Source organism: Talpa occidentalis, unplaced genomic scaffold (assembly GCF_014898055.3).
Source record: "Talpa occidentalis isolate TD23 unplaced genomic scaffold, MPIMG_talOcc4v2.1 talOcc4.5, whole genome shotgun sequence".
In the NCBI taxonomy this organism is placed as follows: Eukaryota; Metazoa; Chordata; class Mammalia; order Eulipotyphla; family Talpidae; genus Talpa; species Talpa occidentalis.
In genome coordinates this window covers 136,264,689-136,290,609 of record NW_023604861.1, presented here as the reverse complement: position 1 = coordinate 136,290,609, position 25,921 = coordinate 136,264,689, and the positions used below count along the sequence as shown (strand labels likewise).

Sequence of the window (25,921 nt, the reverse complement as noted above, 5' to 3'; positions counted from 1 at the left end):
CCCCTCTGGCCTCTGTGGTACTTGCCTTGGGGAAGTAAAGCTCCGTGGTCGGGTGGGGGTCCTCAGCTGGGATCTTGTTCACTGATGTCACCTGCTCACCCAAGCTTCCGGAGCCTGACCGGGCGGGCTCATGCTTGGGCAGTGACAGCCAGGCCCGGCTGCCTCCTGGCACATTTACTGCAGCCTTCGCAGATCAAGTAGGAGACACTGAAGTATTTGAGTGGATACTTTGTTCCAAGGCAAAGTCTAGGAGTGGGCAGGATTTATGGACATGGACTGGGGGGCGGAGACTGAGTCATGGCTCCTTGGCGTGACGTCTGTTGAGGGGCTACCGCCACGTTTCCAGTGAGGAGGCAGAAGTATTAGCCACGGGCACCTGCTCGCTGGTGGTGAAGTTAACCAAAAATCCCTGACAGTCACAAATCACGGGTCTGCTGTTCACAAATACAGCTGACTGATGAAACACACTGCCGAGGGAGCAGCGGGAGAGTCAGGAGAGGTCTGCACGCCATGTGGGACCCTCGCCAGCCGGCCGGGATCAAACTGGCGCTGCAGAGGCTGTGGGCAGCTTCATAGCACTGCGCTCAACCGCCTGCGCCACCAGGGGAGGCCCCAGGGAGATTCTTGACACTTTTATTTTTGATGTTCCGTTCATTCATTCATTCATTCAAAAAAAAAAAAAATCTTTTCACAAGATGGGATTTTCTCCCCTCAGATGCCATCACCCTAGTTTTCCCAGCACCAAAGTACCCCCAGCCCTCCACCTCCCTCTCCCTCGCCACCGCGTCCCCCACTCTCCCGAGTGCCTCAGATCTGTGGTCAGCTTTCAAGGATGCTTTTGTCTTTGATCCTTTGCTTTCCCTAGGCTCCATATGTAAGTGAAACCACCTGGTACGTAGTGTTCTGGAGTAATCCCTTCTAGCACCATCCATGTTGCCGCAAATGGCACGAGGTATTTCTGAGTCGGCCGGACACCACCACGGCCGTGCCGCCGCAGGCCTTCCAGGCGTCTCAGCCTGAGTCCAGAAATCACCTGTCCACTCAGAAAGTCAGCAAAAACAATTCATAAGCTTGAAAAACATTCTTTTTGCTGTTCTTTCAGTGGACGATTGGGCTGAGCCAGGTTGGAGACAAATGTTTTGCTGTCAAACACTCAGCCCCGTTAGTTGCCTCCACTCAGCGTAAGCATTCACCACCGCACCACACCGGGGCTGATCGCGACTTGCTACCAACACCTGCTATCAAGTGGGCCCACGTGTTGCAGAGATTTTCTACCCAGAAAGATGTAGTGATCAGTCTCTTCCCTGACCCCAGACGTTTTACTCAACTGGGTTGTACCTTCTTAAGCTCTTCTGACAGCTTATTGCTGCTAGAACTTTCTTTCCTGCCTAGTTCATGTGCGCTTGGAGTAACTCATGCATTCTGTCCGAGAAGGTACGGGCTCCCAGTGAACTTCCAGGCGGTGCTCCTGCAGCCTCACAAGAAGTCATCGACCAAGCGCTTGAGAGACGTTCTGGACTCGGTCTTCAGACACCTGGACGAGGTAGCTGCTGCGAGCATCCTGGACGTACGTATATCAGTCAGGGCTGCGTCTCCCTGGCCCCGCCGGCCTCCCCATGGGAGCAGGGTACTCACCAGCCTGCTGTGCAAGACTGACTAGTGTAACAGCCATGGGTGGGGGTGGGGGACAGTGCCTGGAGAGTCCTCAAAAACAGATCAAACTGGACTCAGCTAGGCCCTTAGACCGCTGCCGCTTTCCTCCTGCAGGCGTCGGTGGAGATCCCTGGGATACAACTCAACAACCACGAGTACTACCCTTATGTCTACTTCCACATCGACCTCAACCTCCTGGACTGAAGGGTGAGGGACGCGCAGCCTCCTACTCAGCGCCCACAGGGGCTCCTTCCAGAGCTGGAGAACAGTTTGTCCTACAGAGTGTAGATTTTCAGAGAAGCTGCTCACAAGAGTTAGTGACAGTTGTATTTATTTTTTTTAAGTTACAATAAATGCTCACTCCTTTGAATTGGCTCTTCACTCAGATTCTAACATAATTCAAACCTCATTTCTCTGGGCCTTCACATAAATGGGGACCGCCTATAAATTGGTGATCTGCTGCTTTATTTCATGGACATTCTGTAAGGGCTTAACAACAACATCAAAACCTCGCGCTGACGACTGACCAGCTGTGTTTGCTAAGTCCCTGGCGATGGCCCGAGACAGGATGCTGGGCAGGAAATGCTCTTCTCAACTGACCACCTCTTCATCTCCTCTCCCCCCAACATAAACGGGCTCCACACCTCACTCAGAGGAGCTGGCCTTGCAGGACCCGCATGGCTGTGCTGGGGGAGGCACCGCACGCGTCTTGAGTCACGAGTTCCGGGGGAGGAAAGACATCGGGTCATCCCTTTGTAATATTAACTTACTGGCTAAACACCAGACTCTTAGTGTATGTGGACACTAATTCCACACATGTACTGGCATTGTCCAAAATATTGTTTTATTCTTAAATGGAAAAAAGCCATTATATTCAAATGAAAGAATCACATTAAAAAACTTATGTAAGAAACAGCCTCCAAGAACATTCAAGCAGCAGTCAGAGGGAGGGAAAATGTTTCAACAGCCCATCAGTTTTCTTCAAAATATTACTCAACAGAATACAACCCAATTCGCTGGTTACAATTCATAGAATTTCTCGTTGTTTTCTTGAGATGCGCAAGTCCGCTGTTGCAGTGCTTTGAAGCGACCCGTCCAGTGCTACTTCTTGGTCTGAAAGGCCGCGGGTAGACTCACTGATTCTAAGAATGTTCCTTCACTGCTGGAAAAGCTCGCTCCCAAGAAAAGAAAACTGAGGTCTACGCCGAGCCTCTCACAACTCGTCTTTCTCCAAGTCGTCCAGCTCCACGTCACTGAGGTCGATGTCGTCTTCCACGGGAAGCTGGAAGACAGAAGCCGCCTTTCAGGGTCTGCCGCCCACCATGGACAGGGCAAGCCGACGGCTCACGTTTCATTTACAGAGGCGCAAATGCCCGCCCACCCGCAGGCCTCCACACACAGCCAGCTGCCTCCAATCCAGCTCTGCCTCGAGCCGCTACACAGCCGGAGGCGCTGCGCACTAAGGGAAGCGCGACTTGACCTCACTAGAGCAACCGAGCTGTTTCCCTGTCCTCTGAGGATGGGGGGAGGAGGAGGCTGGATTCAATGTTCATTTCAAAGACATAACTTTACGCTTCTCTAAAGCAAAGTAAGTGAATTCCAGGTTAAATATCCACTACTTTGGGGCCATCAAAAATCAGGAAACAACCTCATTTTTGAAACTGATCTTGGGGTTTATCAAGAATCAAATGCCAGCTGTGCTTTTGAACAGGGAAGATGGGGTAAAGGCCTTAAGGGCCCCCCAGTAGGCCCGTGAGGCCTTGTGACTGTAGGCACCATCAGACGCTGGGGTCTGGCGGGAGAACTCGACTTCTGTGCGGCCCAGGCGCAGGGCTCGGGGAAGCGGAGGGGGCCAGGCGCTCTGCAGCCGGGCCCTGGGACTCACCTCGCCGTCCTTGCCGTCCCACGGCTCTCTGGCGCTGATGGGGGGGAAGGCCCCACCTCCTACGGGGGCTGTAGAGCCGCGTCCGAAAGACAGCTCCCTGAGAGAGAAGGACCCGGAGCAGCGCAAGCGGTTACAATGGAGATAAAGAACGACTTTTGAAAGTAACGACCTGCCCATTTTGTTAACGTGGGGTGCTTCTCACTGCTTGCTCCGGAGAAACTCCTTGTGGAAAACCTTTAAACCACGGACGCCCAATTCATAACTCAGCCAGTGTATTTTGCTAAAATACAAATTAGGTAATAAAAACTATTCAGGTTGACCTAGAACACGGGTAAAACCAACAATGACATTTGATTAACAAAATTCTAGGCTAAAGACCCAGAAAGGCTTTTAGAAAAATTCACTCATTTCCCTTAGACCTCCAAGGAAGCGGAAGCACTCAAAACCAGCCCCGGAGGCCTCTCAACGATAGAGGGTGTTAGCGTCTCTCTCACTCGAGCTCTACGCGAGGCAAGCTGGCTCCAGCAGGAAGTGGTAGGTCCTGATTTTGGCAGGAATTGAAAAAAGGCATTTCGCTTCAAAGATGCAGGGGCAGTGACTAGACTCAGGAGGCTCCAAATACCCTCTGGGGAAGGGCGCAGGGAAAACGGGCAGCAGAGAAAGACAAGACGCTCCCGTGTGTGTCTGACACGGTCCCTGCATGGTGGGAAAATGGTGATTTTCTCCAATGCCTTTGGCTACTTTGCATTTTTACAACTGTTATCAGTGGATCTTAAATTGGGGCAATTTTTGCCCACAAGGGGCTATTTTGCCATGTCCTGAGACACTGTTGTCAAGATTCCGCGTGTGGCGGGGGTGTGTGTGTGCGCTATTGGCATCCAGGGAGCAGAGGCCAGGGACGCTGCTAAACATCCCGCAAGGCACAGGCCAAGGGGAGAACCACCGGGCTCAAAACACCAAGTGCACGGAACCGCGTACACTCAGAAAACAGGACTGACTGCGCCCTACACCCGCCTCGCTGCTCTTCACTGGAGCACGCCGCCGTGCCAGCAGACGGCGCTCAGCTGCGTTGGATCTGTGGCGCACAGCCCGTAACTCCTGGCTAGGATGGCTCGCTTTACGGTGAGGAGCACGGGCCGACGCAAGGCTCGTCAGATGTGGGAAACAAGTCCAAGTGAGTACAAAGCCTGTGGTTCCCCTCGTGCTAGCCACGTGTGCTCCGCTATTGTGGAACCTCAGCCTCTTGCTCTGGACATGTGCTGGACGGCAGAACGCACACCCACAGCTTCCTGGCCACGTCAGCAGCTCCATCCAAGCAAAGGCGAATGAAAGACGCCTTTAAATAGGCACAAAATTGTGAGGGGCTATGCCTTCAGGGTAGACCGCAGTTGTTTTGTTTTTCCTTTTTGTAAAAAAAAGGTTCAATCCCGCTACCTCCTCCTGCCGCCTGCCTTCCTGGGCTCTGAGTGCTAACAGGCAGATCTCTGGCTGATGCTGGGGAAACATGGGGGCTGCTTTCAAACCAACTGAACAAACACCCATGGACACAAAATCCAGGTCCTTCCTTCACTTCTGGGTGCATAACACACGCTCCCATGTTCTTCTCTCCTGGCTGCCACGGCAAGAGGCACACGCCGCCACATTTCCAAGGAAAGAGGCAGAAAGGCTCACATTACCTGGGCTCACCAAGTCTGGGGCCGCTGCCACTATCTTGTACACTTTAAAACGTGGCTCATTCATAAATGTCTATGGTTATACTTGATCAATTCAGCTCACGCGCACGGACGGAGGGTGTTTCTGCTGCTTTCACGTGCACACGGGCAGGGGAGCCAGGCCAGGCGGCCGCTGGAGGGGGCGCCGCACCAGTGCTGTGCCCACGTACTCAGGAACAAGACTCACGCAGCTGGAAACGGGTCCACGGCCACTCGCTGCACACTGCACGCAGTGAGATGCCGTCGCTCCCGTCCTACCCGCCACCACGTGCGCATCCCCACTGGCAGGGGGTGGGGTTCCGAGGTCTCCCGCTTCAGGGCCCGTGTGATTTCAACCAATGGCTGTCTGTTGCCACACCTGACACATGTAGCTGTCTTGTGTTCACAACGTGCTCTCATTCCCCATACCTTTTCCATGAAGCATTTACTGCCTACGGACTTCCCATGGCACAAATGGAAACCCCATCTCCTCTGGTCAGGGCTACGAAGCATGCTGGGACGAGAACAGGTGAGACAGGGCTGCTTCTGGCCCTGAGGAGGCCTTTATGACAACCAGGAAGTGGCCCAACGCTATCTGCGGGGCGGCGAGGTGGCGTGAGCGCAGGGAGTGTGCATGTCTTTCACTGTGTACAACGTGCCCATGAGGAGAACAAAGTCCAGGCAGATGATTTAAAAGATCTAACTTGTAAACAATTAATTCCCTAGACTGTCAAATGCAAAATAATTCCATTTGCTGCCTGGTCTCTATAAACCTAACTTTGAACCAAAACCCGCAACAGAACCAGACAGAAAAACAAAACCACCAAAGAAACCATGAGATCACCTGAGAAACTCGTTGATGCCTTGCTCACTGAAAGACCCTTTCAGAAGAGCAAACTTCATCTTGCGGGCATTGATGGCTGCCATGGCGGGGTAGCCAAACCCCCCAATTCCCAGGGCGTTCTCCAGTTCAGACTGGGCTCCCGCTTCTGTCCACAGCCACCTAGAGAGACAGATTGATGGTTAAGGCAAATGTTCCTTTCAAATTGCAATGGAGCTGGCAGATCTTACTTAAATAACAGAAAAGCACATTCAGATATCTCCTGCAACGAAATGGGTGTATAAATACAAAAGCCCAGAAGTTTAAAAAAAAGTATTATAAATGTGCTCTTACATAACAACTTCCCTAAACCCTAAGTGTAGAAGTCCCCAAATGGACTGTTCTGTCTGTAAGACTGTAGCTCCCCACCCCACCCACAGCTCCCAAGTGCTGTCTACTAAACCTCAAGAATTAACCCTCCCAATCTATTATGCATGCTTTTTAAAAAGTATACTAACTTCTTTAAATAAAAAGTCTGGCATGTTATTATTCCATACATATAAAAATACTCTCATTTCTTTACACAACTTCTGTAATGGTGAAGAACAGAGAACGGAGAACGCGGCCTTCTGTGGGCACAAGGAATACTGCTGCGCAAGGGAAGGCGGTGCAAGGTCACTGAGACATAGCGCGTGCGCAGAACGGCATCAGACATAGAGGATGAGAAGCAAAGGGAAGGAGACGGGTACACTTGGTTTTCAAAATTTGCTTAAACCAAGCCCTCATTCACAAGACAGTACAGAAGCACACCTCTAGAACTTTCCAACGGCATCCTCTCGCAAGGTCGTATTAGCACCCAGCTATGTTACTGAGTAAATTCTTGCTTGCTAGCCTGGGGCCCTAGCGACCAATTAAAAATACAATTCCTATGAGAGGAAGTATGCTGTGGCACTAGGGAGAGCCTTGCAAACAAGAGTCCTGCCTTCCTTCTTGTCTTCCTAATTATTTGGTATCTTATATAAGGAACACTTCAAAGCACACAGAGGAACATGTCCTACAGAAAGTCAGGAGGCACAGCGCCTTCGGGACGTGGCACACCGCCTTCGGGACGTGCCACAGCGCCCTACCCGAAGACGCTGAGACAATTAAGTTCAACTTACCCCCACATTTTCTTTTTGTATTTGTCCGCCAACTTCAGAAGAACATCCAAGTAAGAATTTCTGCCTGCAGCTCCTGTGTAAAGACAGTTTTTAAACGGTGAACATAAAGGACTCCATACATGAGCCCTCTTACAAGCGCCCTCAGAGCAGGATGCAGGGTGGCTGCCCGTACCGGTATCCAGGATGTGGGGCAGCACGGCCACAACGCAGAGCTGATGCTCCTCACACGTCTTCTTGGCCACGTCCTCGCTGATGATCTGAGGGAGCCCGAAGACAAGGGAGGGGTGGAAAGACACATGACACAGACCCCCGGGAACACCATCAATTCCTCTAAAGAGCAGTAAGAGGCCGCCAAGCAACATGGCCTCGCTTGGGTCACGGAAAGACCAACAACTGCTCTGCAGAAGATGCCCTAGGCAGCCTAAGCCTCCGTCTGGGATGGCGGCGAGACACCCGCGGGTGTACGGGCTGCTAGAGTAAGAACGCCCTGCAGAGCCCAGCTCTGACAATCGCTCAGGGACATATTTTCATACATGATAATGCAAGTGAAAAGTTTCTTCCTCTGGAAAATGGAGACAAAAATAGTATTTCCCTCTAAGTGCTTGCAAGGAATCAACTGAGAAGCACATACGTCAAAGCACAGAACGGTGTCTGTCAGGACGGGGTCCTTTCTATTGTTAAGGAGATTAGACACATTTTTGCTGACAGTGCAATTATTTGAGCACTAAAAGTTATGAATAGCAGCAATTTATCAGACAGGTTTGCCCATTTAGAAGTATAAAAACACTCTAAAGAGAGCACTTTAGAAGGGAAGGAAAAGAGTGGACCTGGCAGACAGGAATAGTCATCACTGCTGTAAGAGCTCCACTATCAGGTGGGGAGGGCTTTCCCCACTGAATGGCAGATGGGTTTACCTCAAGCAGCTCAGGAGGGGGTGCGTTATCAGAAAACAAATCGAGGGCCCGAGAAACGATGTCAGATCTTGTTCGTCCCCCGTCATAATCCACGGGAGACTCGCCTTTCTGAAACACCTTGATTGTAGGAAATCCCCTAATCTATTTAAAAATTCAAATTAACACTCCACAATAAGATAATTTTTATACATTCTTAAACCACCTTTTAGATGATTTAATGTTAACAGAAATACACCCAAGCCCACGTCAATGTCCCAGGGGTAAGAAACAGGGGTTTTTAACAATTTGAATGTCAGGCTCAGTCAAATCTTTCCCACCTTGCAAGTATACTTTACACAGTATCTGTGCTCTAGAGAAAGTGCACAGACTTCAAAAGCCATATATGAGCAGCCTGTAAAAGCTCGGGTAAGCTGAAGGCTCACGGTCAGCGCGCAGAATAATGAGATATTGGGAAAAAAATGGACAACAGGTCTGAGTTCCAGACCTACTAACTGTACATAAAATGCCATGTCTTCATTACAAAACAGCTAAATATCCCCCCCGCACCCCCAGGGGCCCGGGGCACTGGCTGAACTCTGAGCTGAAAAGACCGCGCCGCCAGAGCCGTGAGCTGCGCAGCGTCCTCACCCCGTAGCGGCTGGTGAGAGCCTGGTTCTGGGTGGCGTCCACGGCAGCCAGCTTCACTTTTCCCTTCGTCTGCTCCTTCACCTCTGTGGCCGCTGCGGCCCATTCTGGCTCGAGGCTGCAGGGGAACAGTTTGCACGTGAAGGTGTACTTTAAGCATAATGTGGCGCCAGCGCCCTCTCCCTCTAATCTCTGAGACTATGCTGGGGACGGCCCTGGCGCTACTGCCCGCGTTTCAGGGCCAGAGCTCTCCTGGAGCGGGCAGGTGTGCTCATGAGGGGTCACGCACGCGCAACTTAGGCACAAAAACAAAGCCAAGCTCACAGAGACAGTGAAGACAGGGGTGGGGGGGGGGGGGTGTTGGGGGTTGGGCAGGCAGTCGGGGAGTGGGTCCAAACAGAACAGCAGAAGCAGATAGCTCAACGGGTATATTAGAAGTTGGGAGACTTGAACAAGGACTTGGCAAAAAAAAAACTTACTTTTTGCAGTGACCACACCAAGGGGCATAAAACTCAACCATCCAAACGTCGTCGCTATCAAGAACATTCTTATCAAAGGTGTCGTCTGTCAGCTCAATCACATCTTTCTTACTTGAACTTTCACTTCTACCCTGTAATTTGTGACATTAAACATTAAATTACAACCTGGCCAAAAAGAATGTAACTCTCAAAAATCACTTCTACATTTTAACAAAGTTCTTTTTTTCCCAAGCAAAATACTCTTTTACTAAAATTTGGGACACTGCTTAATACTGTTCATTCCACTTGGTAAGTAGTGAACACAACTGCCGGTACGTAACACAGAACAAGTGTCTGAATTCTGTTATCAGATATTTTTATTAAGAGAAACCTCAAGAAGGCTGAACGACTCGCCTTGTGTCACTTACTCTAGTTCAGATCCAAGCACAGCTGCTGCTTCTGCCCAGGCTCTGACACACAACTACAGTGATGACCTTCTCACAAAGCTTTGCCATTCAAGAGGAAAAAGTATTATTCAACCCTTTTTTTATTTTTTTGAAGAATTTTCTTCAGCGCTAAGCCTTAAGCAAGCCAGGACTGCTTCAGCACCAGAGCCGCTTGGGCTGAGAGCCTGGAGAAGGGACGCACTGTGCTCATCAACGTCTAGGTCTGAAATAAAGACCAGAGCAGGTCGTCTCTGGGTAAGCTCTGTATGAAAAAGCTCCTCTTACTGATTTCACAAGCCATGAAGGGCCATTTTATCTCAATCAGTAATAACTTACTGTCCTTTCACAAGAACAGAACATCACGGTTGAACTTCACATTTCAGACAAGGGCATCTAAAATGCCAATCTGTAGGACAGAAACATCTTCCTCTTCTTCCCTATGCACTTATGTAGCATTGTCCGCAGGTTCTGGGCTGACTGCCACAGGTACAGGCTAAGAGCTTATGCAAACTTCATCCCTGTGTGCCCAAAGTCACGCAGTAACTGTAGTTCCAACTTCTCTATTTCAGTCCTGGGCCCAGAAAGCCCATCGAGGGCCCAGTTCTTGGCCTGGAGTTATAACAAGATGCCCTGGGACTGGCTAAGGCCAAAGGATGATTCTGAGGCGAAAGGCTGGCTGACCCCAAGGTGCAGATGACCCAAACCCCTATTATTTTTTAATCAAAAGTTCACCAGAGCTTGCTGAAAATGTTAAGCAATCGAACCAACAAATTACAAAAGTTCACCAACTTAAAATGTTAAAAACAACAAATTACTATGCGCCTACACTAGGCTTCAAAATCATCACACACAGTAAAAATTGATACCATAGAATCTTACTTGTTTTCCGGAACTGTACCCACCACCCCTGCCTCCCAGGCGATCCTTTACGAGCTGGCGTAGAACACCGAGAGCAGCATCCACGATGGCATCACCAGTTCTGCCACCTGCAGGAAGACAGAGGGCATCAGATAGAGGGGGGGCGGGCCATGCGCCTGCCACAGTCTAGAGACTAGCACATCCACAAATTTGTCCGCTTCGCCTGATGTTCAAACAGATCTGACAACATGTACAGTTAGGACAGGGCCAATTTCTCCCCAGAATGCATTTTGCATTGCACTGCACTTTACACTTGAAAAGACCAAAGCCTCTTCTTCAGTTTTAGCTTTAGTGTGAACAAGAACGTCCTGCCCACCTATAATACTAGTTACTAGTATGAGAATAATCCACAAATGTTTACTGACCATAACACACATACACAGATGAATGTGTATTATCTAGTCAAGAAAGCAGTAGAAATATCTAAATACAAGTACCGAATGAGGAAAACTGGGAGAAAAAGAAATCCCCATGGGGTAACTGACAGAAAAAAAGCTAGACTAGTAGGATATGAGGTGTCCAAAGCTAAGTAACTGTAAAGCAAATCAGACCTCTCTGTTCTAGCTTAAAGTTAAAACACTGGTATCTGAGCTTTAGATTTTGTGGCTGAACTTACTTGCAATGTAAGTTAACAAACCCTGTATTGAAACCCAATGATGAGCCTATGGAAGTTTTTAAAACCTATGCCAGGAGTCAGGGGACTAGCGGCTGATTCCGAAGTACAGGGCAGTACGTGTCACAAAGTGATCTGAGTTCAAAGGCAAAGCTTTAATAAAATCTCTTCATTCATTCATTCTTATTTTTGAAGTTTTCTAATCAAACTGCCCAGAGATACAAAACATTTCAGAGCTGACGCCAGGAAGATCACACAGTACAGAGCCCGAGAGCATGTTCAGATCACTGGTGCCGCGCCCTGGCTGAGGCCAGCTGATGCAGAGGGCAGAGCTCAGCATGAAAGCCACCTCTACTCCCCATCGGCAGGCGGCACCTCCACCTCCCCAGCCGGCGTCCTGTTCTGGCAATTGCCTCTCTCCAAGGCTACAGAAAGGTTAGTTACTGCTGGCTTTGCATGCCATACTATCTTTTGCAGCCTCTCAATTCTGCCTTTTGTGTGAGAAAGCAGCCACAGACAACAGTAACAAACAGGCGTGACTGTGTTCTGAAAAACTTTATTTGCAGAAATAGGCGGCAGGCCAAGTCAATCCCTGCACTACACATTCCATTTTTACAAATTAGCACGAAATGAACAACTTATTATTCCAAAGCTAATGTTTATTCAGAAAAAAGAAATTGATAATTTTATGGAACTTCAGACTGGGGGAGTCTAGAAGAAACGGTGTGTCCCCAAGTATTATGAGCCCCAGCTTGGTGATGTACGAACTACACTGATAGTTACCAGATCACTTCCCTGAGATGTACTATCTCATGAAACTCCTGACAGCCTAAAACAGATGCCACACCCCCATCTTACAGCTAAGAAGCAGGTCCAGAGTTTGCTATTTAATTTAGTGAAGAAGCCGGAGTGTGCCGAGGCCAGTAGGCAAACCCAGGCACTGTCTTCACAGGCCACACTAGGGAGTGTGACCCAGGGGGGTTGCGTTGCCCTTCACTTTCCTTTTTCTGAGCATGTTTTATCAGATGGAGACAATGCAGGACACCAAGAACAGCTACTTCACGAACACTCGCTGTTACTGTGGTGCTCATTTTCCACCTCACCCCCACCCCATGGAATCTTGCCCTAAACATAAAGCAAACCAAAGATGTTAGACTCTAATTCAGTCGTGTTGTATGTTCCATGCTACAAAACCTTACAAAAAAATTCTCAAAATGAGCCATGATTTGAACTTTAGCTACACAGTGCCCAGCACTTCCATCAGGACCACGAAGATGCTCAAGTTGGGAATTCCAATGATCCTAAACACAGCGCTCCGTGGGCAACACCGTGCATGAGCTCACAGCATGACCTCACAGGACTATTTTATAAGAGAACAATATGACTAAAATTTGGCCTTTTGAGGCTTGTGCCAGAATTCTCTCTTCAGCTGCCCCAGTAACTCGCAGCAGATGCACACAACAGCTTAGGAGACTGAGAAACAGCATCAGCACTTAAGGACCAGGCATCTAGGGTCACGGTCTTCTTTTTACACATCAATATGGTCCAGACCCTTTCGACAGTAGAGGGAAGGGAGATGAGAGCAAAAAAAAATTTGTAGAGCTTTACTGAATACTAAGTAACTGTAAATTATTAAATAACTTTCATTCTTTTTAAAATTATGAGAAAGACAAAAGCATAGAACATTGTTGCTCTATTATTGCTAAGACAGTGTTGGCCTAAGCTGATACAATGGTAATTTAAAACCAAACTTTGACCTGTGTGACACATTTAAAATGACTCAGAAAAGGTGGGAACCACTCACTGCCATTTCAAAGATGAGGAAATTCAGGCACCAAGAGGCTGAGAAATTTGCGGGTGGCCGAGCGAACAAGTCACGAAGCAGCTGAGGCTCCCTCCTAGTTTTCACCTCCCGCCCAAACTACCATTCCCACCACGGAAATAAAGTAGCCAGGACAAGTCCTTACCCTGATAATCTTCTGGTCTGTTTTTGTTAGATCCAAAAATCTTGATGGTGGGAAATCCCTGGACACCATACTGACCTCCTAGGGACTGATGTTTATCTGCATCAACTGCACCAACTTTTACAATGCCCTGCGGAAGCAGAAAGGAGCATCTATTTGTTTTTCAACTGAAACAGATTCCACAAGAACCCATGACCTGAATCACATCAATTCGGAGACAAGTAATAAAGAGCAGGGTTAGGCTTACACACAGAGTCAATGAGGGCTCTATTCTGGGATGCCAGTTCGCGACGAACAATGATGCACGTTAACCCATGGAGGGAACTCTGCAGCTTCCAGGGTTAGCGTGACTAAGAGTAATCATGTCACTTATCCAAAAATCATAATAAAAAGACAACATAAAAATTAAAATACATACTATTCCTCTGTTCCCTGTAAGATTCCGGCACCAGAACAAGGGCTCGAGCATCACGATGCAAATCGGCTCCCCAGTATACACCCTGTCTGCCTGCTTCCACACTCAAACATGCACAGCTGGACGCCCAGCTCGCAGAAACTTACTTTTAACGCGGTTGCCGCCTTCTTCCATTCTGGTGTCAACCTCTGGCAGTGGCCACACCTTGCAGAGGATAAAAACGCAAACAGGCAACAGTTAGTCTTTGACCCTAACCCAATAAACACCACCAATGTCTGCGCCCCACATGCGGCTTCCACAAACTTGCATGTGGGGGCCCAGGGGCCCTTCCCACAACCCTTTTTTAGATCAAAAATTTTAAAAGCTTCCAAATTATTGCTCAATTCCTTGATAACTCTGTATCTGAGCAGGAGCTTTAGAGCTTTACTTAGTTGACTGTGCCTCTGTATACGGTCTGAGCTATAGGCAGCAGGCAGGTTATGGGACCCAAGAAATGAGTGTTCCCAGGTGGGGCGCAGGAACGTACATTCCCCCTGCAAGTGGAAAGCTGAAAAGGTCAGGCAGCCCCTGGCCCAGCCTAACCCTGCTGTTGCACAGATCGGGAGGCATCTGTGCCAGAGCCTGGACCTGGTGCTCTTTGGCTCCCACAAGCAGGTGTGCAGCCAAAAATGCACACGCAATCCCAAATTAGTAAACCTAGCAAGCTGAAAAGCACCTGACACCACAGTAAGGTGATAAAAGAGTGAGAGCTAGACAGAGAGTGACAAGAACACAGGGAAAACCACCGTAATCTTTTAGCTACTGGCATTTGAAAAAAATTGTGAAATACACACACAGAAAGGAGCTCTGCTAACAAGCCTTTACCACTGTAGGTAACCGCTTGCTCATCTTCATCGTTGTAGAACATCCACTGCGTGAAGACGGAAGATACCACCGTTAGGTGACATGCTTTTTAAGCAAAGTAAATTCTCTTCTAATGAGGTCTCTCGGGACCCCATGAACAAACGCCACCGGCCAGCACAGTGATGCTCCCTCTTCACACAGGGCTTCATCTCACCTGCACCGGCCTTGCTGTTTTCACTCCACAGAAGCAGCAGGCAAGTGGCAGGCGGTGCAGTGCCAGAGCCACCTGACAGTCCTTCACGCCCCAGCCCACACTTCATCACCTTCCACGCGGTCTGCGCCTCAGTGTTTTACAAGAGCTTGCCCTGAAATGCTGCTTGTGCATACTTGCACATGTTCTGTGTTCAGGTGGGCCACGTGGCTGTCCACCAGGCAAAATTTGACAGGATTCCTACCCTTTGTCTGAGTATGTACCCCCTTCAGTTACAACGTTAAGCAGTGCAAAGACAGAGCAGAAAGTCGTATGAACCTAAACACAGAGCACACCCTCTAACCCAGGGCTCTTCCCCTGGGGTCCCCATACTCCCCAAAGGATTGATGGATAAAAATTCAGGGGCTCTGTGAATTTTGATGGCAAATAAACAAACAAAGCTTTATTTTCATTAGCCTGTAACTGAAATTTAGGGTTTCCTTCAATTATGAACACGAACAACCTACCGTAGCGGGTCAGTACTTGTGACCTTGTCACGAATACAAGTCAGAGCTGTTTGGCTATCCCCACGACAGCTCCCGCAGGCTACCTTAAACACCGCTATGTCCACCACTATTTAACAAACAATAACCAAACAGGAGCCTTTTAAAAAACAGTGAAGGCATTAAGTTGAATGTATTCTTAGTACAGCAAAATAGAGGGCCGTGCCTCCACCTGCCAAGCTGAATATTAAGTGGAATTTTCCGTGGGGACTGGTTTCCCAAACTGTTTCACAATTTTCCAAAGCAGCAGAGGGAAACCCTTCATCAGGCACACCCTAAAATCACCCACTTTAATTTACGACTCAGCCCCATGGGAAACTGCAAGAACAGTTCTCATTGAAAAGGCCCACTCTGGACCTCGGGGCCCCACAGCACCCTGGGGCGCGAGGCCCGCCTGTTCACAGCAGGCCGTCTCCTCGCCACTCGGCGCCATGTCTCAATCTGTTTCCACATTTCTACTTGTCAGGTCTGATCTGTCTGTTTATTTTAACTACAGGAACAACACATCGCCACACTCTGACTGTATGTACCTGTACACAATTCGTTTCAACGGTGATTACATCTTCACCCCACAGGGATGAATGTACGGGGGAAAAAGAACTCTAAAATTAAACCATATTTTAAAATAATGTATTTCTGAGAGACCTGTTCCAGAAACAGAATGTTACCGACGAGGGGATGGTAACTTGGGATGTTTCAAGCGGAAATGATTTTAACTATCTTTTTCTTTGCTCTCTATTGTGCACTAATTGCACTGAAGAGTAAAGCTCTTTCCTACTGGATAAAAGAAAAAACAAGAAACAGAATGGAGTCAATTACACACTTCTCCTTCACCTCTCCTTAGCCCGGTATTTCTTCCTAAAAATTAATTTACCTCCCTTCCCCACCCTACCTACCTCACTATAAGGATTGTTCCTTCTTCCTCTGGCAACAACTTGTAACTTAATTTTTAAAAACTCACTTAATCTTTATGGTTTTAACGGGTAACAGCTTGTGGTGTTAAAAGATAACATCTCTACCATTTACCCCTCTACCTTTTTTTTTTTTTTTTTTTAAAGATTTATTTATTTATACAAGAACTGGGGTACAGGTCAGAGGTGCGGGAGGGTGAAAGGATTCACCAGAAAGAGCGGGGAGCAGAACAGGCAGATGGCCCCAAGACATTGGGGGGACAGGAGAGGTCTGCTGCGCCATGTGGGATTCTCCCTGGCCATCCAGGAATCAAACCCGCGCTGCAGAGGCTGCGGACAGCTTCACAGCGCTGCGCTCAACCCACCATGCCACCGGGGAGGCTCCTACCCCTCTATTTCTTTTAAGCAAGCAGTAAATGAGGTAGATGGGTTAATGAAATCACACACACTCACACACACACACTCTTTTCCTCATTTTATGAAGTACTATGACCAATGATGACAGCACTTACCATGGAGCATAGAATTCTACAAGCCACAAACTATCACTTTGAATAACTTCTCGGTTGAAATTTGACGGTGTTAACTCGATTACATCATCACTCGAAGAGTAGAGGCCATTCGCCACGAGGAAGAAGGTACAGCCCACCAGACCTGTAGGATCAAAAGCACCCCATTAACAGCAGGGTCCATTAACAGCAGGAAACCTGGATGAACAGTTTTCAAACGCCCAGGCCCTTCACACAGCAGGATGGTTTGGGTCACCGCGCCCCGGCTGCGGCTGGAGGCTACCTTTGTGCTCAGCACACCCGCTCAGGTCTTGAGCTAATTTGAAAAAGATTTCAAAATGAATCTTAGTGCCTTTCATACATTAACACCCTCATTCTCTAGAACCACATTATGAGCAGCACTATCATTGTGATTTTGTAGACAAGGACATTGAACATTGGTCACAAGTTCTGTGACCCTGGTGATCCACACAGTACAGTAGTTAGTCCCTTCGTCATTCAGCTGCAATATTAGCACATCGTCTCTATTAAAGTTTAAAGCTTTAAGGGAAAAAGAGAGAGAGAGATACTTGTCTCCTCTATCAGACTGTGACTCTCTAAATAGTACCCAAGGCACAGCAGTCACTCACAATGTTTCCCAGAAGCTGAGAAGGAAATTTCATGTGTACAATGTCATAAAGCGAGGACAGAGATGTACTGTGACCAGCAGTCTAGCTCCTGTGGACCAAGCTTATTTCTGTGGGCTACTCTGGGAACTCAATGCGGTCTGTAGCAATTACAGTAAGTCTTCACTTTTTCATGGGTAGGTTTTTGGAAACTGTGACCTCAAGTGAAGAGACTGATGAACAGCAGGTTCTCCAATGTTGCTTCATCCAATGCCATGTTGTTTCTACACTAATGAAAAAAAACATTCCCGCCAACGAGGTCGTTCAAGGACCCGGCTTTGCTACAGATCATTTAGCTTTACCACTTTCTAGGAACCCAGTCACGACGCTCAGGGTTTACAGAACCAGCTCTGCGAATAACGTCATTTTGTCCAAGGATGCAAAATTATCCATGTTGATCAAAACATCAAAGACCTGCTGTATATAGAAAAGCAAGTTTTGAACTGACTTGTGAATATTTTAAAAATTCACAAGTCTTTCGAATGGTAAACTCTCATAATTCTGCCTCATCCAAAATTTACACACATGCACACAACTGCTTTATGCTTACTAATTAGCTGCACACCCAAGACCTTCAGAACAATGCTAAAAATGGAATGTCCTCTGCTTGTCCTTGACTTAAGCAGGAGTATTTTCCTTTTGCTTGATACTGGCTTTTAGGTTGAAACAGATACTTTGTTATATTAAAGAGATTTCTACTACTATCTATTTGGCATTGAGGACATCATCTAATTTCCTACATTTATTATACCGATACAGTGAATTATAAGTAAAACTGACTGTCATCTTAGTGTATTTAACACCTTTTCCCACATTTTAATGTTTACTTTGTAAACAGAATTTGGAAGATTTCCAATGGAACTTTTTGAGTAAGCGAATGGTAAATTTTTTCTGGAAGTGCACACCAAAGTTAATTGTTCTATTGCTAAATCCTGCACCTTAATACTTAGGCAGCACTTTCAATTTTCAAATCCCTCGCAAATACATGACATCACTTGATTGTTCACAGCATTACAAACGAGAGAGCAGGAATCATCCCTGTCTTGTAAAGGAGGCAAAGGCAGAATGAGGTCAAGCGGCCCTTCTAGGGCATACAAATAAAGTGGCGGAGCAGCTCTCTGACAGATTTCCAAGCATTTCCCATTAATCACGTGGCCTTTTTAGTGTTCAGGTCAAAAAGGTGAGTAAGGCGAGGGCATGATTACACAATTTCAGTGTTCAAGAATACAGCATCTGAATCCCAGACATCGCTAAGACTGTAGGAACTTAGGAAACAGCACTGTGGAACTGATTAAGGAATGATGTGATGTGGAATTACACAAGGGTTATCAGGCTGGGGTACGATCAGATCTGTTCTCTAATAAGAGATTGCAATGTGGACAATGGAGAGGGCAACTGTCAGGAAGGCAGCATCCCCAAACCAAGGGAAAACTGGAATGGGTGCCAGTAACCAATGCTACTGGGAGGGCAAGTAAATTGGATTGAATGACCAAGAAGTCACTGGAGCCCCCGATACTAGTGGTGGATAGTGAAAATAAGCAGCAGGCGATGTGTAGTTTTGGAGAGTAGAAGAAGTTTGCAAAAACAATAAAGATAATCCTTAATTCACTTTAAAAAACAGGAGCGAGCAAGTAAATGTGGCAGAAGGAAAGTCTCTTTTTGAAGATGCGGGTGATCGCAGCATGAACTGAAGAGGTTAGCAGACTAGGAAAGGCTAGAAAGAGCACAGGGAATAATGAAACAGAATTCAGAGCCAGTCAGTGAGGGGTGACACGACCTCCTCTTGCCCGGGGTGGGACAGCATGACTGTGGATGGAGGTCAGGCCAAGGGGGCGTCCTCCGTCACTCTGCAGCCCAACAAGGCAGCCGCTGGCCACTCAAGGCTGCCCCAGCGGAGATGTGGTGCAGGAATAAAAGGCACATTCAATTTCAAAGACTTGGCAGGAAAAAAGGTAAACGATCGTATTCGTATTGTGGATGCTGCTTGCATGCTGACATGGGCTAGATATATTGGGTAAATACACATTAAAATGAGTTTCACCTTTTCTTTTTGCTTTTTCCAATGTGACCACTACAAAAATTTCAATTACATACAAAGTTTGCATTACATTTCCAATGGATGGTACCGCTCAATAATCTTTTCATTGGCTATAGGTTCAGGTCAAGTAGTTTGACCTACCTAGCAAAGCAAGTCAATTAAGAAACTGAAACAGACTGTTCTAATCCTGAATAAAAATTAGAAGTCAGATTGGTCCTAGATAATCTCCCACAAAGATCCATGACTTTGAAGCTTTTCCTTTTTTATAAAATTGATATGAATTGATACTGTTTAAAACATTAAGTTGACTGTGAAATGTTCAAAAATGGGAAAGCCGAAGAAGAAAAAGCATCAACAGCAGTCCTGGGACAAAAGATCAGTATTTCGGTGAACATTTTCACATTTCTCTACATGCTAGCGATCTAAAACTTGACATAAATGTACTTTTACTATACATTCCCTTCTGTGACCTCTTCATTCAAAATAAATCACATTTCCTAAATAATTGCACAGATTTTCATTATTTCCATCTTTTTTAAAACTAATAACAGGCCGATGCTGAATCTTCTTATGCTTTTCCCCTTCTCAAATGATGATCATTTCCTTAAGAAAAATCTTGCAAGGGGGACCACTGATATGACTAACATTTTCATGTATTTATCTAACACCCCTCAGGAAACTGACATCTTAACAAAGAATATTACTTGTAGGACACCCTGTGCCAGGCATTGTTCAAAACATTTAACACATCATTAAGTCCTTGAACATTAAGTCTTTGTGGAATGAATCCCCACACCCAGTTTTAGACCAGAAGGGTGACTTGCCCAAGGTCTCATAGTTACAAAGACTGAACATGGTTATACAACCCGAATTTTTGACCAAAGGTGTGGAGACTGTAGTGATAGAATCCCTGGAAGGGTGATGAGGCAGATGGCGAAGTGAGTTACAGGCTCTCTGGCCAGGCAGGCTGGAGTTGCCAGAGGGAAGGCCCATGACTTCCACCTCAGGAAGGTGCTTCCTCTAACATGAGGACATTGACCACCGATACCTGGGATAACAGGAACTTTTTTCTTCTAGCAACGGTGTGAAACTTCTGTTTGTCTTTAAATTTTGGTGGTTCTCATTAGAGCCTCTACTCTATAAACAGCTACCCCATGGGAAAGGCTGGATGATAAAGGTTCAAGACCTAAATTTCTTATACGTTAATATGACCTAGTAGGGGTGGAGGAAATCTGGTTTTCTGAGTATTACAAGATGCATCAATGTAGTCCATGTAAGCAGCCCTCACAAAACCCTCAAGGAAACAAAAATCCCTGGGCCCGTGCAAGATGATAAAGTAGGTCAGGGCTGACCAGTGAAGCTGCTTCCGAAATGCACGTCGCCATTCATCCACTGATAATGAGCACTGATGGGAAACTGAGCGCCTCCAATCCATGCCAGCAGATGGTCCTGCCATCTGTGGCTCCTCCTTATCCCTCCACAGTAGTCAAGGATGCTATAAACCCACTTCGGTAACATCTCTGTCTCGCACCGGCATTCAAGAAGAGCACATGGTCCCGAAGCAGTCATCCAGAAAGCAAGAGGCTGACTACAAGTATTAAAATAATGAGATAACTGACAATCTCAGGCCCTTTCACAGCTTCCTCTGGATTCGTGTGTGGGCAAGAAAACATTTCCCCCACCTATTCTGTCTATGGTTAAACAGCAAATATATAAACCTTGTTTACTCTCTTTAGACGTGTTAATTAACTCATTAATTCCCAGAACAACCCTGGAGAGTAGTAGCCAGAGTGGCCGGGTAACTTGCTTCCAGGCACACGCTAGCGAAGGGGAAGCAGGGCAGGGGCTCAGACTGCGGCTGGATGCAGAGCTCGGGCAGGGGAGGCCAGCTGAAGGCCGGGTCCTCAACCTCACGGTCTCTAGAACAGAATTCACGTAATTCAGAAAGCTGGGTTCAATTTCATTTCTAAGAGTTCAATCACACCCTCTCTCGCCGGCTCACCCCGGCCTCTACTCCCCTTCCAAGACCACCGCCAGGCTTTGTCAGGGCCGGGAGGGATGTTTCTGTGCCTCAGGAGGCTCCGTGACACCGGAGGGGCCCGCACTTGTCCGTAGACACCCGAGCCTGACGCAGAGCGGGGTCCCCGTCGGGTGGCCCCCAATCCCCGACCTCCGCCCCCACCGGTCGCCCCAATGCCGCTCTCGACCTTCGGGATCGCCTGCCCGACCCCCACCCAGCATCCTCCACCCGGGGCGCGGCCCCGGCGCGCCCCCCACGCCGGGCCGTCCCCGAGCACCCCGGGGCTCGGTGTCCGGGTTTCTCCCCCCGCCGCGGCGTCCGCAGGCCCCGCACCCCCGCCGGGGGCTCTGGCCCAGGGCAAGCTCCGCGCCCCCAGCTCCCCGACAGCCCACCGACTCCCCCAACTGCCCGAGGGCTCCCCTCACAGACCCCCGGGCCCTCCAACTGGCCCCGGGCACCCCTTAGAGCTCCCCGACTCTTCCAGTCGCCCCCGGGCTCCCCCCGGGCTCCCCGTACCCCCGGGCCTCCCCCAACTACCTCCACGGCTCTCCGTAGCTCCCCCGGCTCCCCCTCCTGCCCCAGGACTCTTCCCCCCCCCGGGCTCCCCAACTACCCCCAGGGCACCCCGCGAGCCCGCTAAGGCCGCGCGTCGCCCGCTGCCCCTCCGAGGCCCGCCGGGAGGGGCGGGCCGCTCGGCTGCCCCCGGACAGAGCCCCGCGCCTACCGACCACCAGGAGAGCCATGCCGAGCCGGCCCGCGCCCGCCGCCGCCGCTCGCCGCGCCCCCGCCGCCGCCGCCGCCCAAGTCCCGCCCCGGCCCGCGAGGTCGGCGCCGCGCGCGGCGGGGGCGGGACGGAAGGCGCTCGCCAAGCCGTGGCCGCGGCCTGTTGGCTGACGCAGACGTCACTCATTGCCCTAGCCAATGGGAGGAGGCCGGGTAGAGGTTGCGGGTTTGTTTTTTAACGGGGCGGGGCGAGCGGCGGAAGGAGGGGCGGGGCGGAAGGAGGGGCGGGGCGGAAGGAGGGGCGGGGCGGGGCCGGCCGCGCTCCCGCCCGCGCTGCGCCCGCTCGCCCCGCGCCTGGCGGCTCCCCCCGCGGGTCCTCAGTGTCTCTCCTCCCCTCGCCGCGGCGGAGCCCCTTCCTGGGGTCAGCCCCCCCGCCCGGGAGGACGGCCCAGGGCGGCGCGTCCGTCTCCGGTGACGGTCACGAGCGCGACCCGCGGCCGCGCCGTCGGGTGACGCAGGCCGAGCGCCGGGTCGGGCCGGCGCGGGGTCGCGCGGGCTCTGGGGAAGGGTCCCGGAAACGCCGGCGGGCGCGGAGGCGGAGGGAGCAGCAGGGCCGAGGACGCCGGGGGCTGCTGGCCGCGCCCTCGCCGCGTGTAGCCTGAGTCCCCTCGGCCGAGCGTTTTGTCCATTTACCTGAGAGGCTCCCGGCCCGGCCCGGGCCCCCAGGGCGCTCCCAGGCGGGCTCTGCAGAGCTCCCGGGGGACGCGTCGCCCCCCCAGGGCTTGCTCCCGGCTGGCCGGCGGCGGGGTGGGCAGGGAGGGGCGCCAGGCGTTCCCTTGGGCCAGGGTTTTGTAAAACTTGTAAAATATTTTAAGTATAACATGTTAAGACCCCCTTCTCTTTCTGCTCTCATTTCCCCTCCTGATGGGAGTTAAACTTGAGCATTTTGGATTTGAATTAATAATGTTTTATTTTATTTGAATTAATAATGTAGTGCTGAGTCCCGCCAAGCGCTGACTGGCACATGGGGGTCTGGCAGGGGTGGCGCCTGGTAGGGCTTCCTGCAGGGAAGGGGCGCTGGAGCTGAGTCTAGATTTGCCAGGCAGGCAGAGGACAGGGTCATTCCAGGCAGAGGACGCAAACAACTGAAAGCACATATGATCCCTAGATTCCTCAAGCCTGGGATGTGGTGTGAGGCAAGACCTAGAAGAGAAAGGAGGCAGCAAATGCTGGATGATGGGGTGGAGCTGGGGGGACATGGTGAGACCTACAGATTGCATGTGCGCTGGGCCCTGTGGATCCCTGATTATTATTATTTTTTTATTCTGTAACATCTCCTTGGGCTTCTTGATACTGTTAGGGGGAGAGGATGTCCTGAGCTAATGCCATGCAGGCTTTGTGGACTCCACCCCCACCCCAGACCAAAGCCACCAAGACACTGGGAAAGACAAATCCCGCCACCACCAAAGGGAAGGTGGCTGGGACCTGAGGGTGGGGTTAAGCAGCCAGGTTGGGTATAAAAACCAAACACGTGGGCCTTGGGGGCTAGCTCGCCTGCTCACCTCCTGGCTTCATGGCTCCTGGCCTGCGGCCAGCTCTCAGAGCACCATTTGGGATTCCAGGTCGGCGTATCGGGTAGGACGCATTTAAAACTTTGTCTCCCACTTTTCTTCCTGAGCTGCACATTTCCTCATTTGCCCTTCCCTTGTGAATAAACCTTTCATTAACCTTTCGTGTGCGCCTGCAGTAGAGCATTGATAAGTCCTTTTAAGCGTGCAGGTGAGGACCCACAGTCAGGCACCCCGTTTTGTATCGGGGCTGCCCTATAACAATACTGTTGAAAAGCTAGGATTTGGTGTGTCAAGGAAATCAGTGGTGGCCTCTAAAACAAACCTTAAATCTCAGTGGCTTAATCCATATTTGTGTGTTACTTGCTCTCACTGGGAGCAGCTTTCCATGGTGGGTGGCCCAGAGATTCTCACTCCCCCCTACCCCCCCCACCCCCCGGACTTACAGGCCCACCACCTGCAAAAAAAGCACTGTCTACCAGGGAGAGAATGCCCCCGTTGATGGAACAAAAGCGTTCGGTTATCCCAGGAACAAAATGGATTTATTTGGAAACAAAAGACAGAAGAGACCCACATGCCCTTCCCAGAGTCCCAGGCTAAAAAACAGGCCCCTAAATAACCTTTGGACCACCCCTCCCTCCAACCCTGCTCCTGGGAGATGAGGGCTCTCAGGAGTCTGTAGCTGCTAGTGTGGTGCCCGAGCTGTCTTTCTAGCCTCTGACCTCATTTAAAAAGGGTCCTGCCTGCTCTGCTCCCCGCTCTGGCTCTGGTGAATTCTCCCACCCTCCCGCGCTTCTGACTGTACCTAGTGCTTGTACAAATAAATAAATAAATAATAAATAAATAAAAGTTATTAAAAAAAAAAAAAAGGGTCCTGAAGGTTAATACGCCTCTCTCCAGGGGACACAGGGGAGGAAGAAACATCTTAGCTATCACAAGGGCCAAGGTCATTAGACAGCGTGTCTGTGTTATTCAAGTTCATGGAGAGCAGCCGTTAGGAGGAGAAATGCCTAAAAAGGTCCTTTGCAGGTGATAATGAAAAGAGGCTGGGACGCCCTCTCCAGAACCGCTGTGCGGAGACACAGGGGGCGCACAGGAAACGAACATTAGAAACTCAAAAAGAAACATGAATTTTGGTAATACTGTTTCAATATTTCTGGGAATATTCCAAATGTTATCATTTCCACTGCCTGCGATCATGTGGAAGTGACCCACGAGCTAGTTTACATCCTTCTGTTCTTGTGGAATCTTTGAAAGCCCGTGCATAATTTACGTTTGTAGCACGTCTCAAGTTAGAGGGGCTCCGTTTGAATGGTCAATGGGCCACATGTAGCTCATGGCCCCCCACGAGTCAGCACAGTTCTAGAATCTACTCAGTGTCCGCCATGGATTCCTCTGCCCTTGACCGTACCAGGAGGCGAGAACAGGGAGCTTTGCGCCCCGGTTCGGCCAGGCCTCGGGTGTCCTTCCTCCCATGATCCACTGGCCAGAACTCGCCCTGCTGTCCCAACAGAACTGCCAGAGGCACAGAGGTGAGAAGCACTCGAGGTCGCTGAGGCCAGCAGCCCTGGGCAGGCGCAGGAGACGGTTTCCACCCGCACAGGGCGGGTTTCTCTCCTTCGAGCCACTCTGGGAACTTGCAGAAAGATTGTGAGGGAGAAAGATGACTTCAGTCATATGTGAAATATAGAGAAACAGAGCAAAGGAACAGGAAAGCTAAACCAAAATAAACCCCAGAAGTCTGATTGCAGAAGTGAGCTACGGGGCTGGGGAGGGGCCGGGGCCAAGCGGGGAGGGGCCGAGTGGACTGGGGAGGGGGACTTCGGGTCCCAGGTGGGTGCGCTGTGGTGACATGCATCTGAAGAGGGGTACACCTGTCCCCTAAAGGATATACATTGTTGTGAACTGTTGTTACCTTAATAAAAATGATATATATTTAAAAAGAGATGTCCACAATACTTTGCCTGTTGAGTAAAATTCTTTAAATTCTAGACCTCTGGGCCCACATTCACGATGGCTCTTTGGGTGCTCGGTAAGAACGGAGTGTTCTAGAATTGGGTGGTGGAGATTTGGGACAATTTCAGAAAGTCCCACTGGCCTCAGCTGGAAACTGGGCAGAGCCAATCTCAGCTCCGCGCCGTCATCTTGGCACAGACAGGAGGGGCAGAGTCTGGCGCTCACAGGCTTCTCTGGCTGTTCTGCCTCAGAGGCTTGCTCGCCCACCAGAAATGGGCCACGAGACGACTTCAAGAGGAGGAAAGGACAGTACAGAAACTTTTTTTTTCCCGAGGACAATGAACAGAATTAGTAACTCAAATCCCAGCCCGCTT

The 25,921-nt window shown here is 49.5% G+C and overlaps 2 protein-coding genes across 4 annotated transcripts in view; one reads left to right on the top strand and one right to left on the bottom strand.

Moving 5' to 3' along the window:
• The window catches only part of ATP6V1C2 (ATPase H+ transporting V1 subunit C2), a 42,632-nt gene extending 40,610 nt beyond the window's left edge, over nt 1–2,022 (top strand). For all 3 annotated transcript variants that reach the window (XM_037528527.1, XM_054701387.1, XM_054701386.1), the window contains 2 exons: nt 1,435–1,567; nt 1,768–2,022. In XM_037528527.1, coding sequence (XP_037384424.1) covers nt 1,435–1,567; nt 1,768–1,857 — 223 coding nt within the window. In that variant the 3' untranslated portion in view covers nt 1,858–2,022. The remainder of the gene's footprint in view (nt 1–1,434; nt 1,568–1,767) is intronic.
• A 453-nt stretch (nt 2,023–2,475) lies between these two features.
• On the bottom strand, nt 2,476–22,073 carry PDIA6 (protein disulfide isomerase family A member 6). Its single transcript, XM_037528526.2, has 13 exons — nt 22,025–22,073; nt 16,581–16,722; nt 13,708–13,765; nt 13,150–13,276; nt 10,531–10,637; nt 9,227–9,357; nt 8,751–8,865; nt 8,124–8,264; nt 7,382–7,466; nt 7,210–7,282; nt 6,074–6,232; nt 3,539–3,635; nt 2,476–2,935 (listed from the first exon to the last, which is right to left on the bottom strand). Exons 1-13 carry the CDS (start codon nt 22,041–22,043, stop codon nt 2,867–2,869), a joined length of 1,323 nt encoding a protein of 440 aa, XP_037384423.1. The 5' UTR covers nt 22,044–22,073; the 3' UTR covers nt 2,476–2,866.
• Nucleotides 22,074–25,921: the final 3,848 nt, after the last annotated feature.

Coding starts and splice junctions, on each gene's coding strand:
- PDIA6 (XM_037528526.2), bottom strand. Junction 7,467..8,123: donor CCCCTCCTGAGCTGCTTGAG/GTAAACCCATCT, acceptor GGGCTCCCTCAG/ATCATCAGCGAGGACGTGGC. Junction 2,936..3,538: donor GGGACGGCAAGGACGGCGAG/GTGAGTCCCAGG, acceptor TCTGTCTTCCAG/CTTCCCGTGGAAGACGACAT.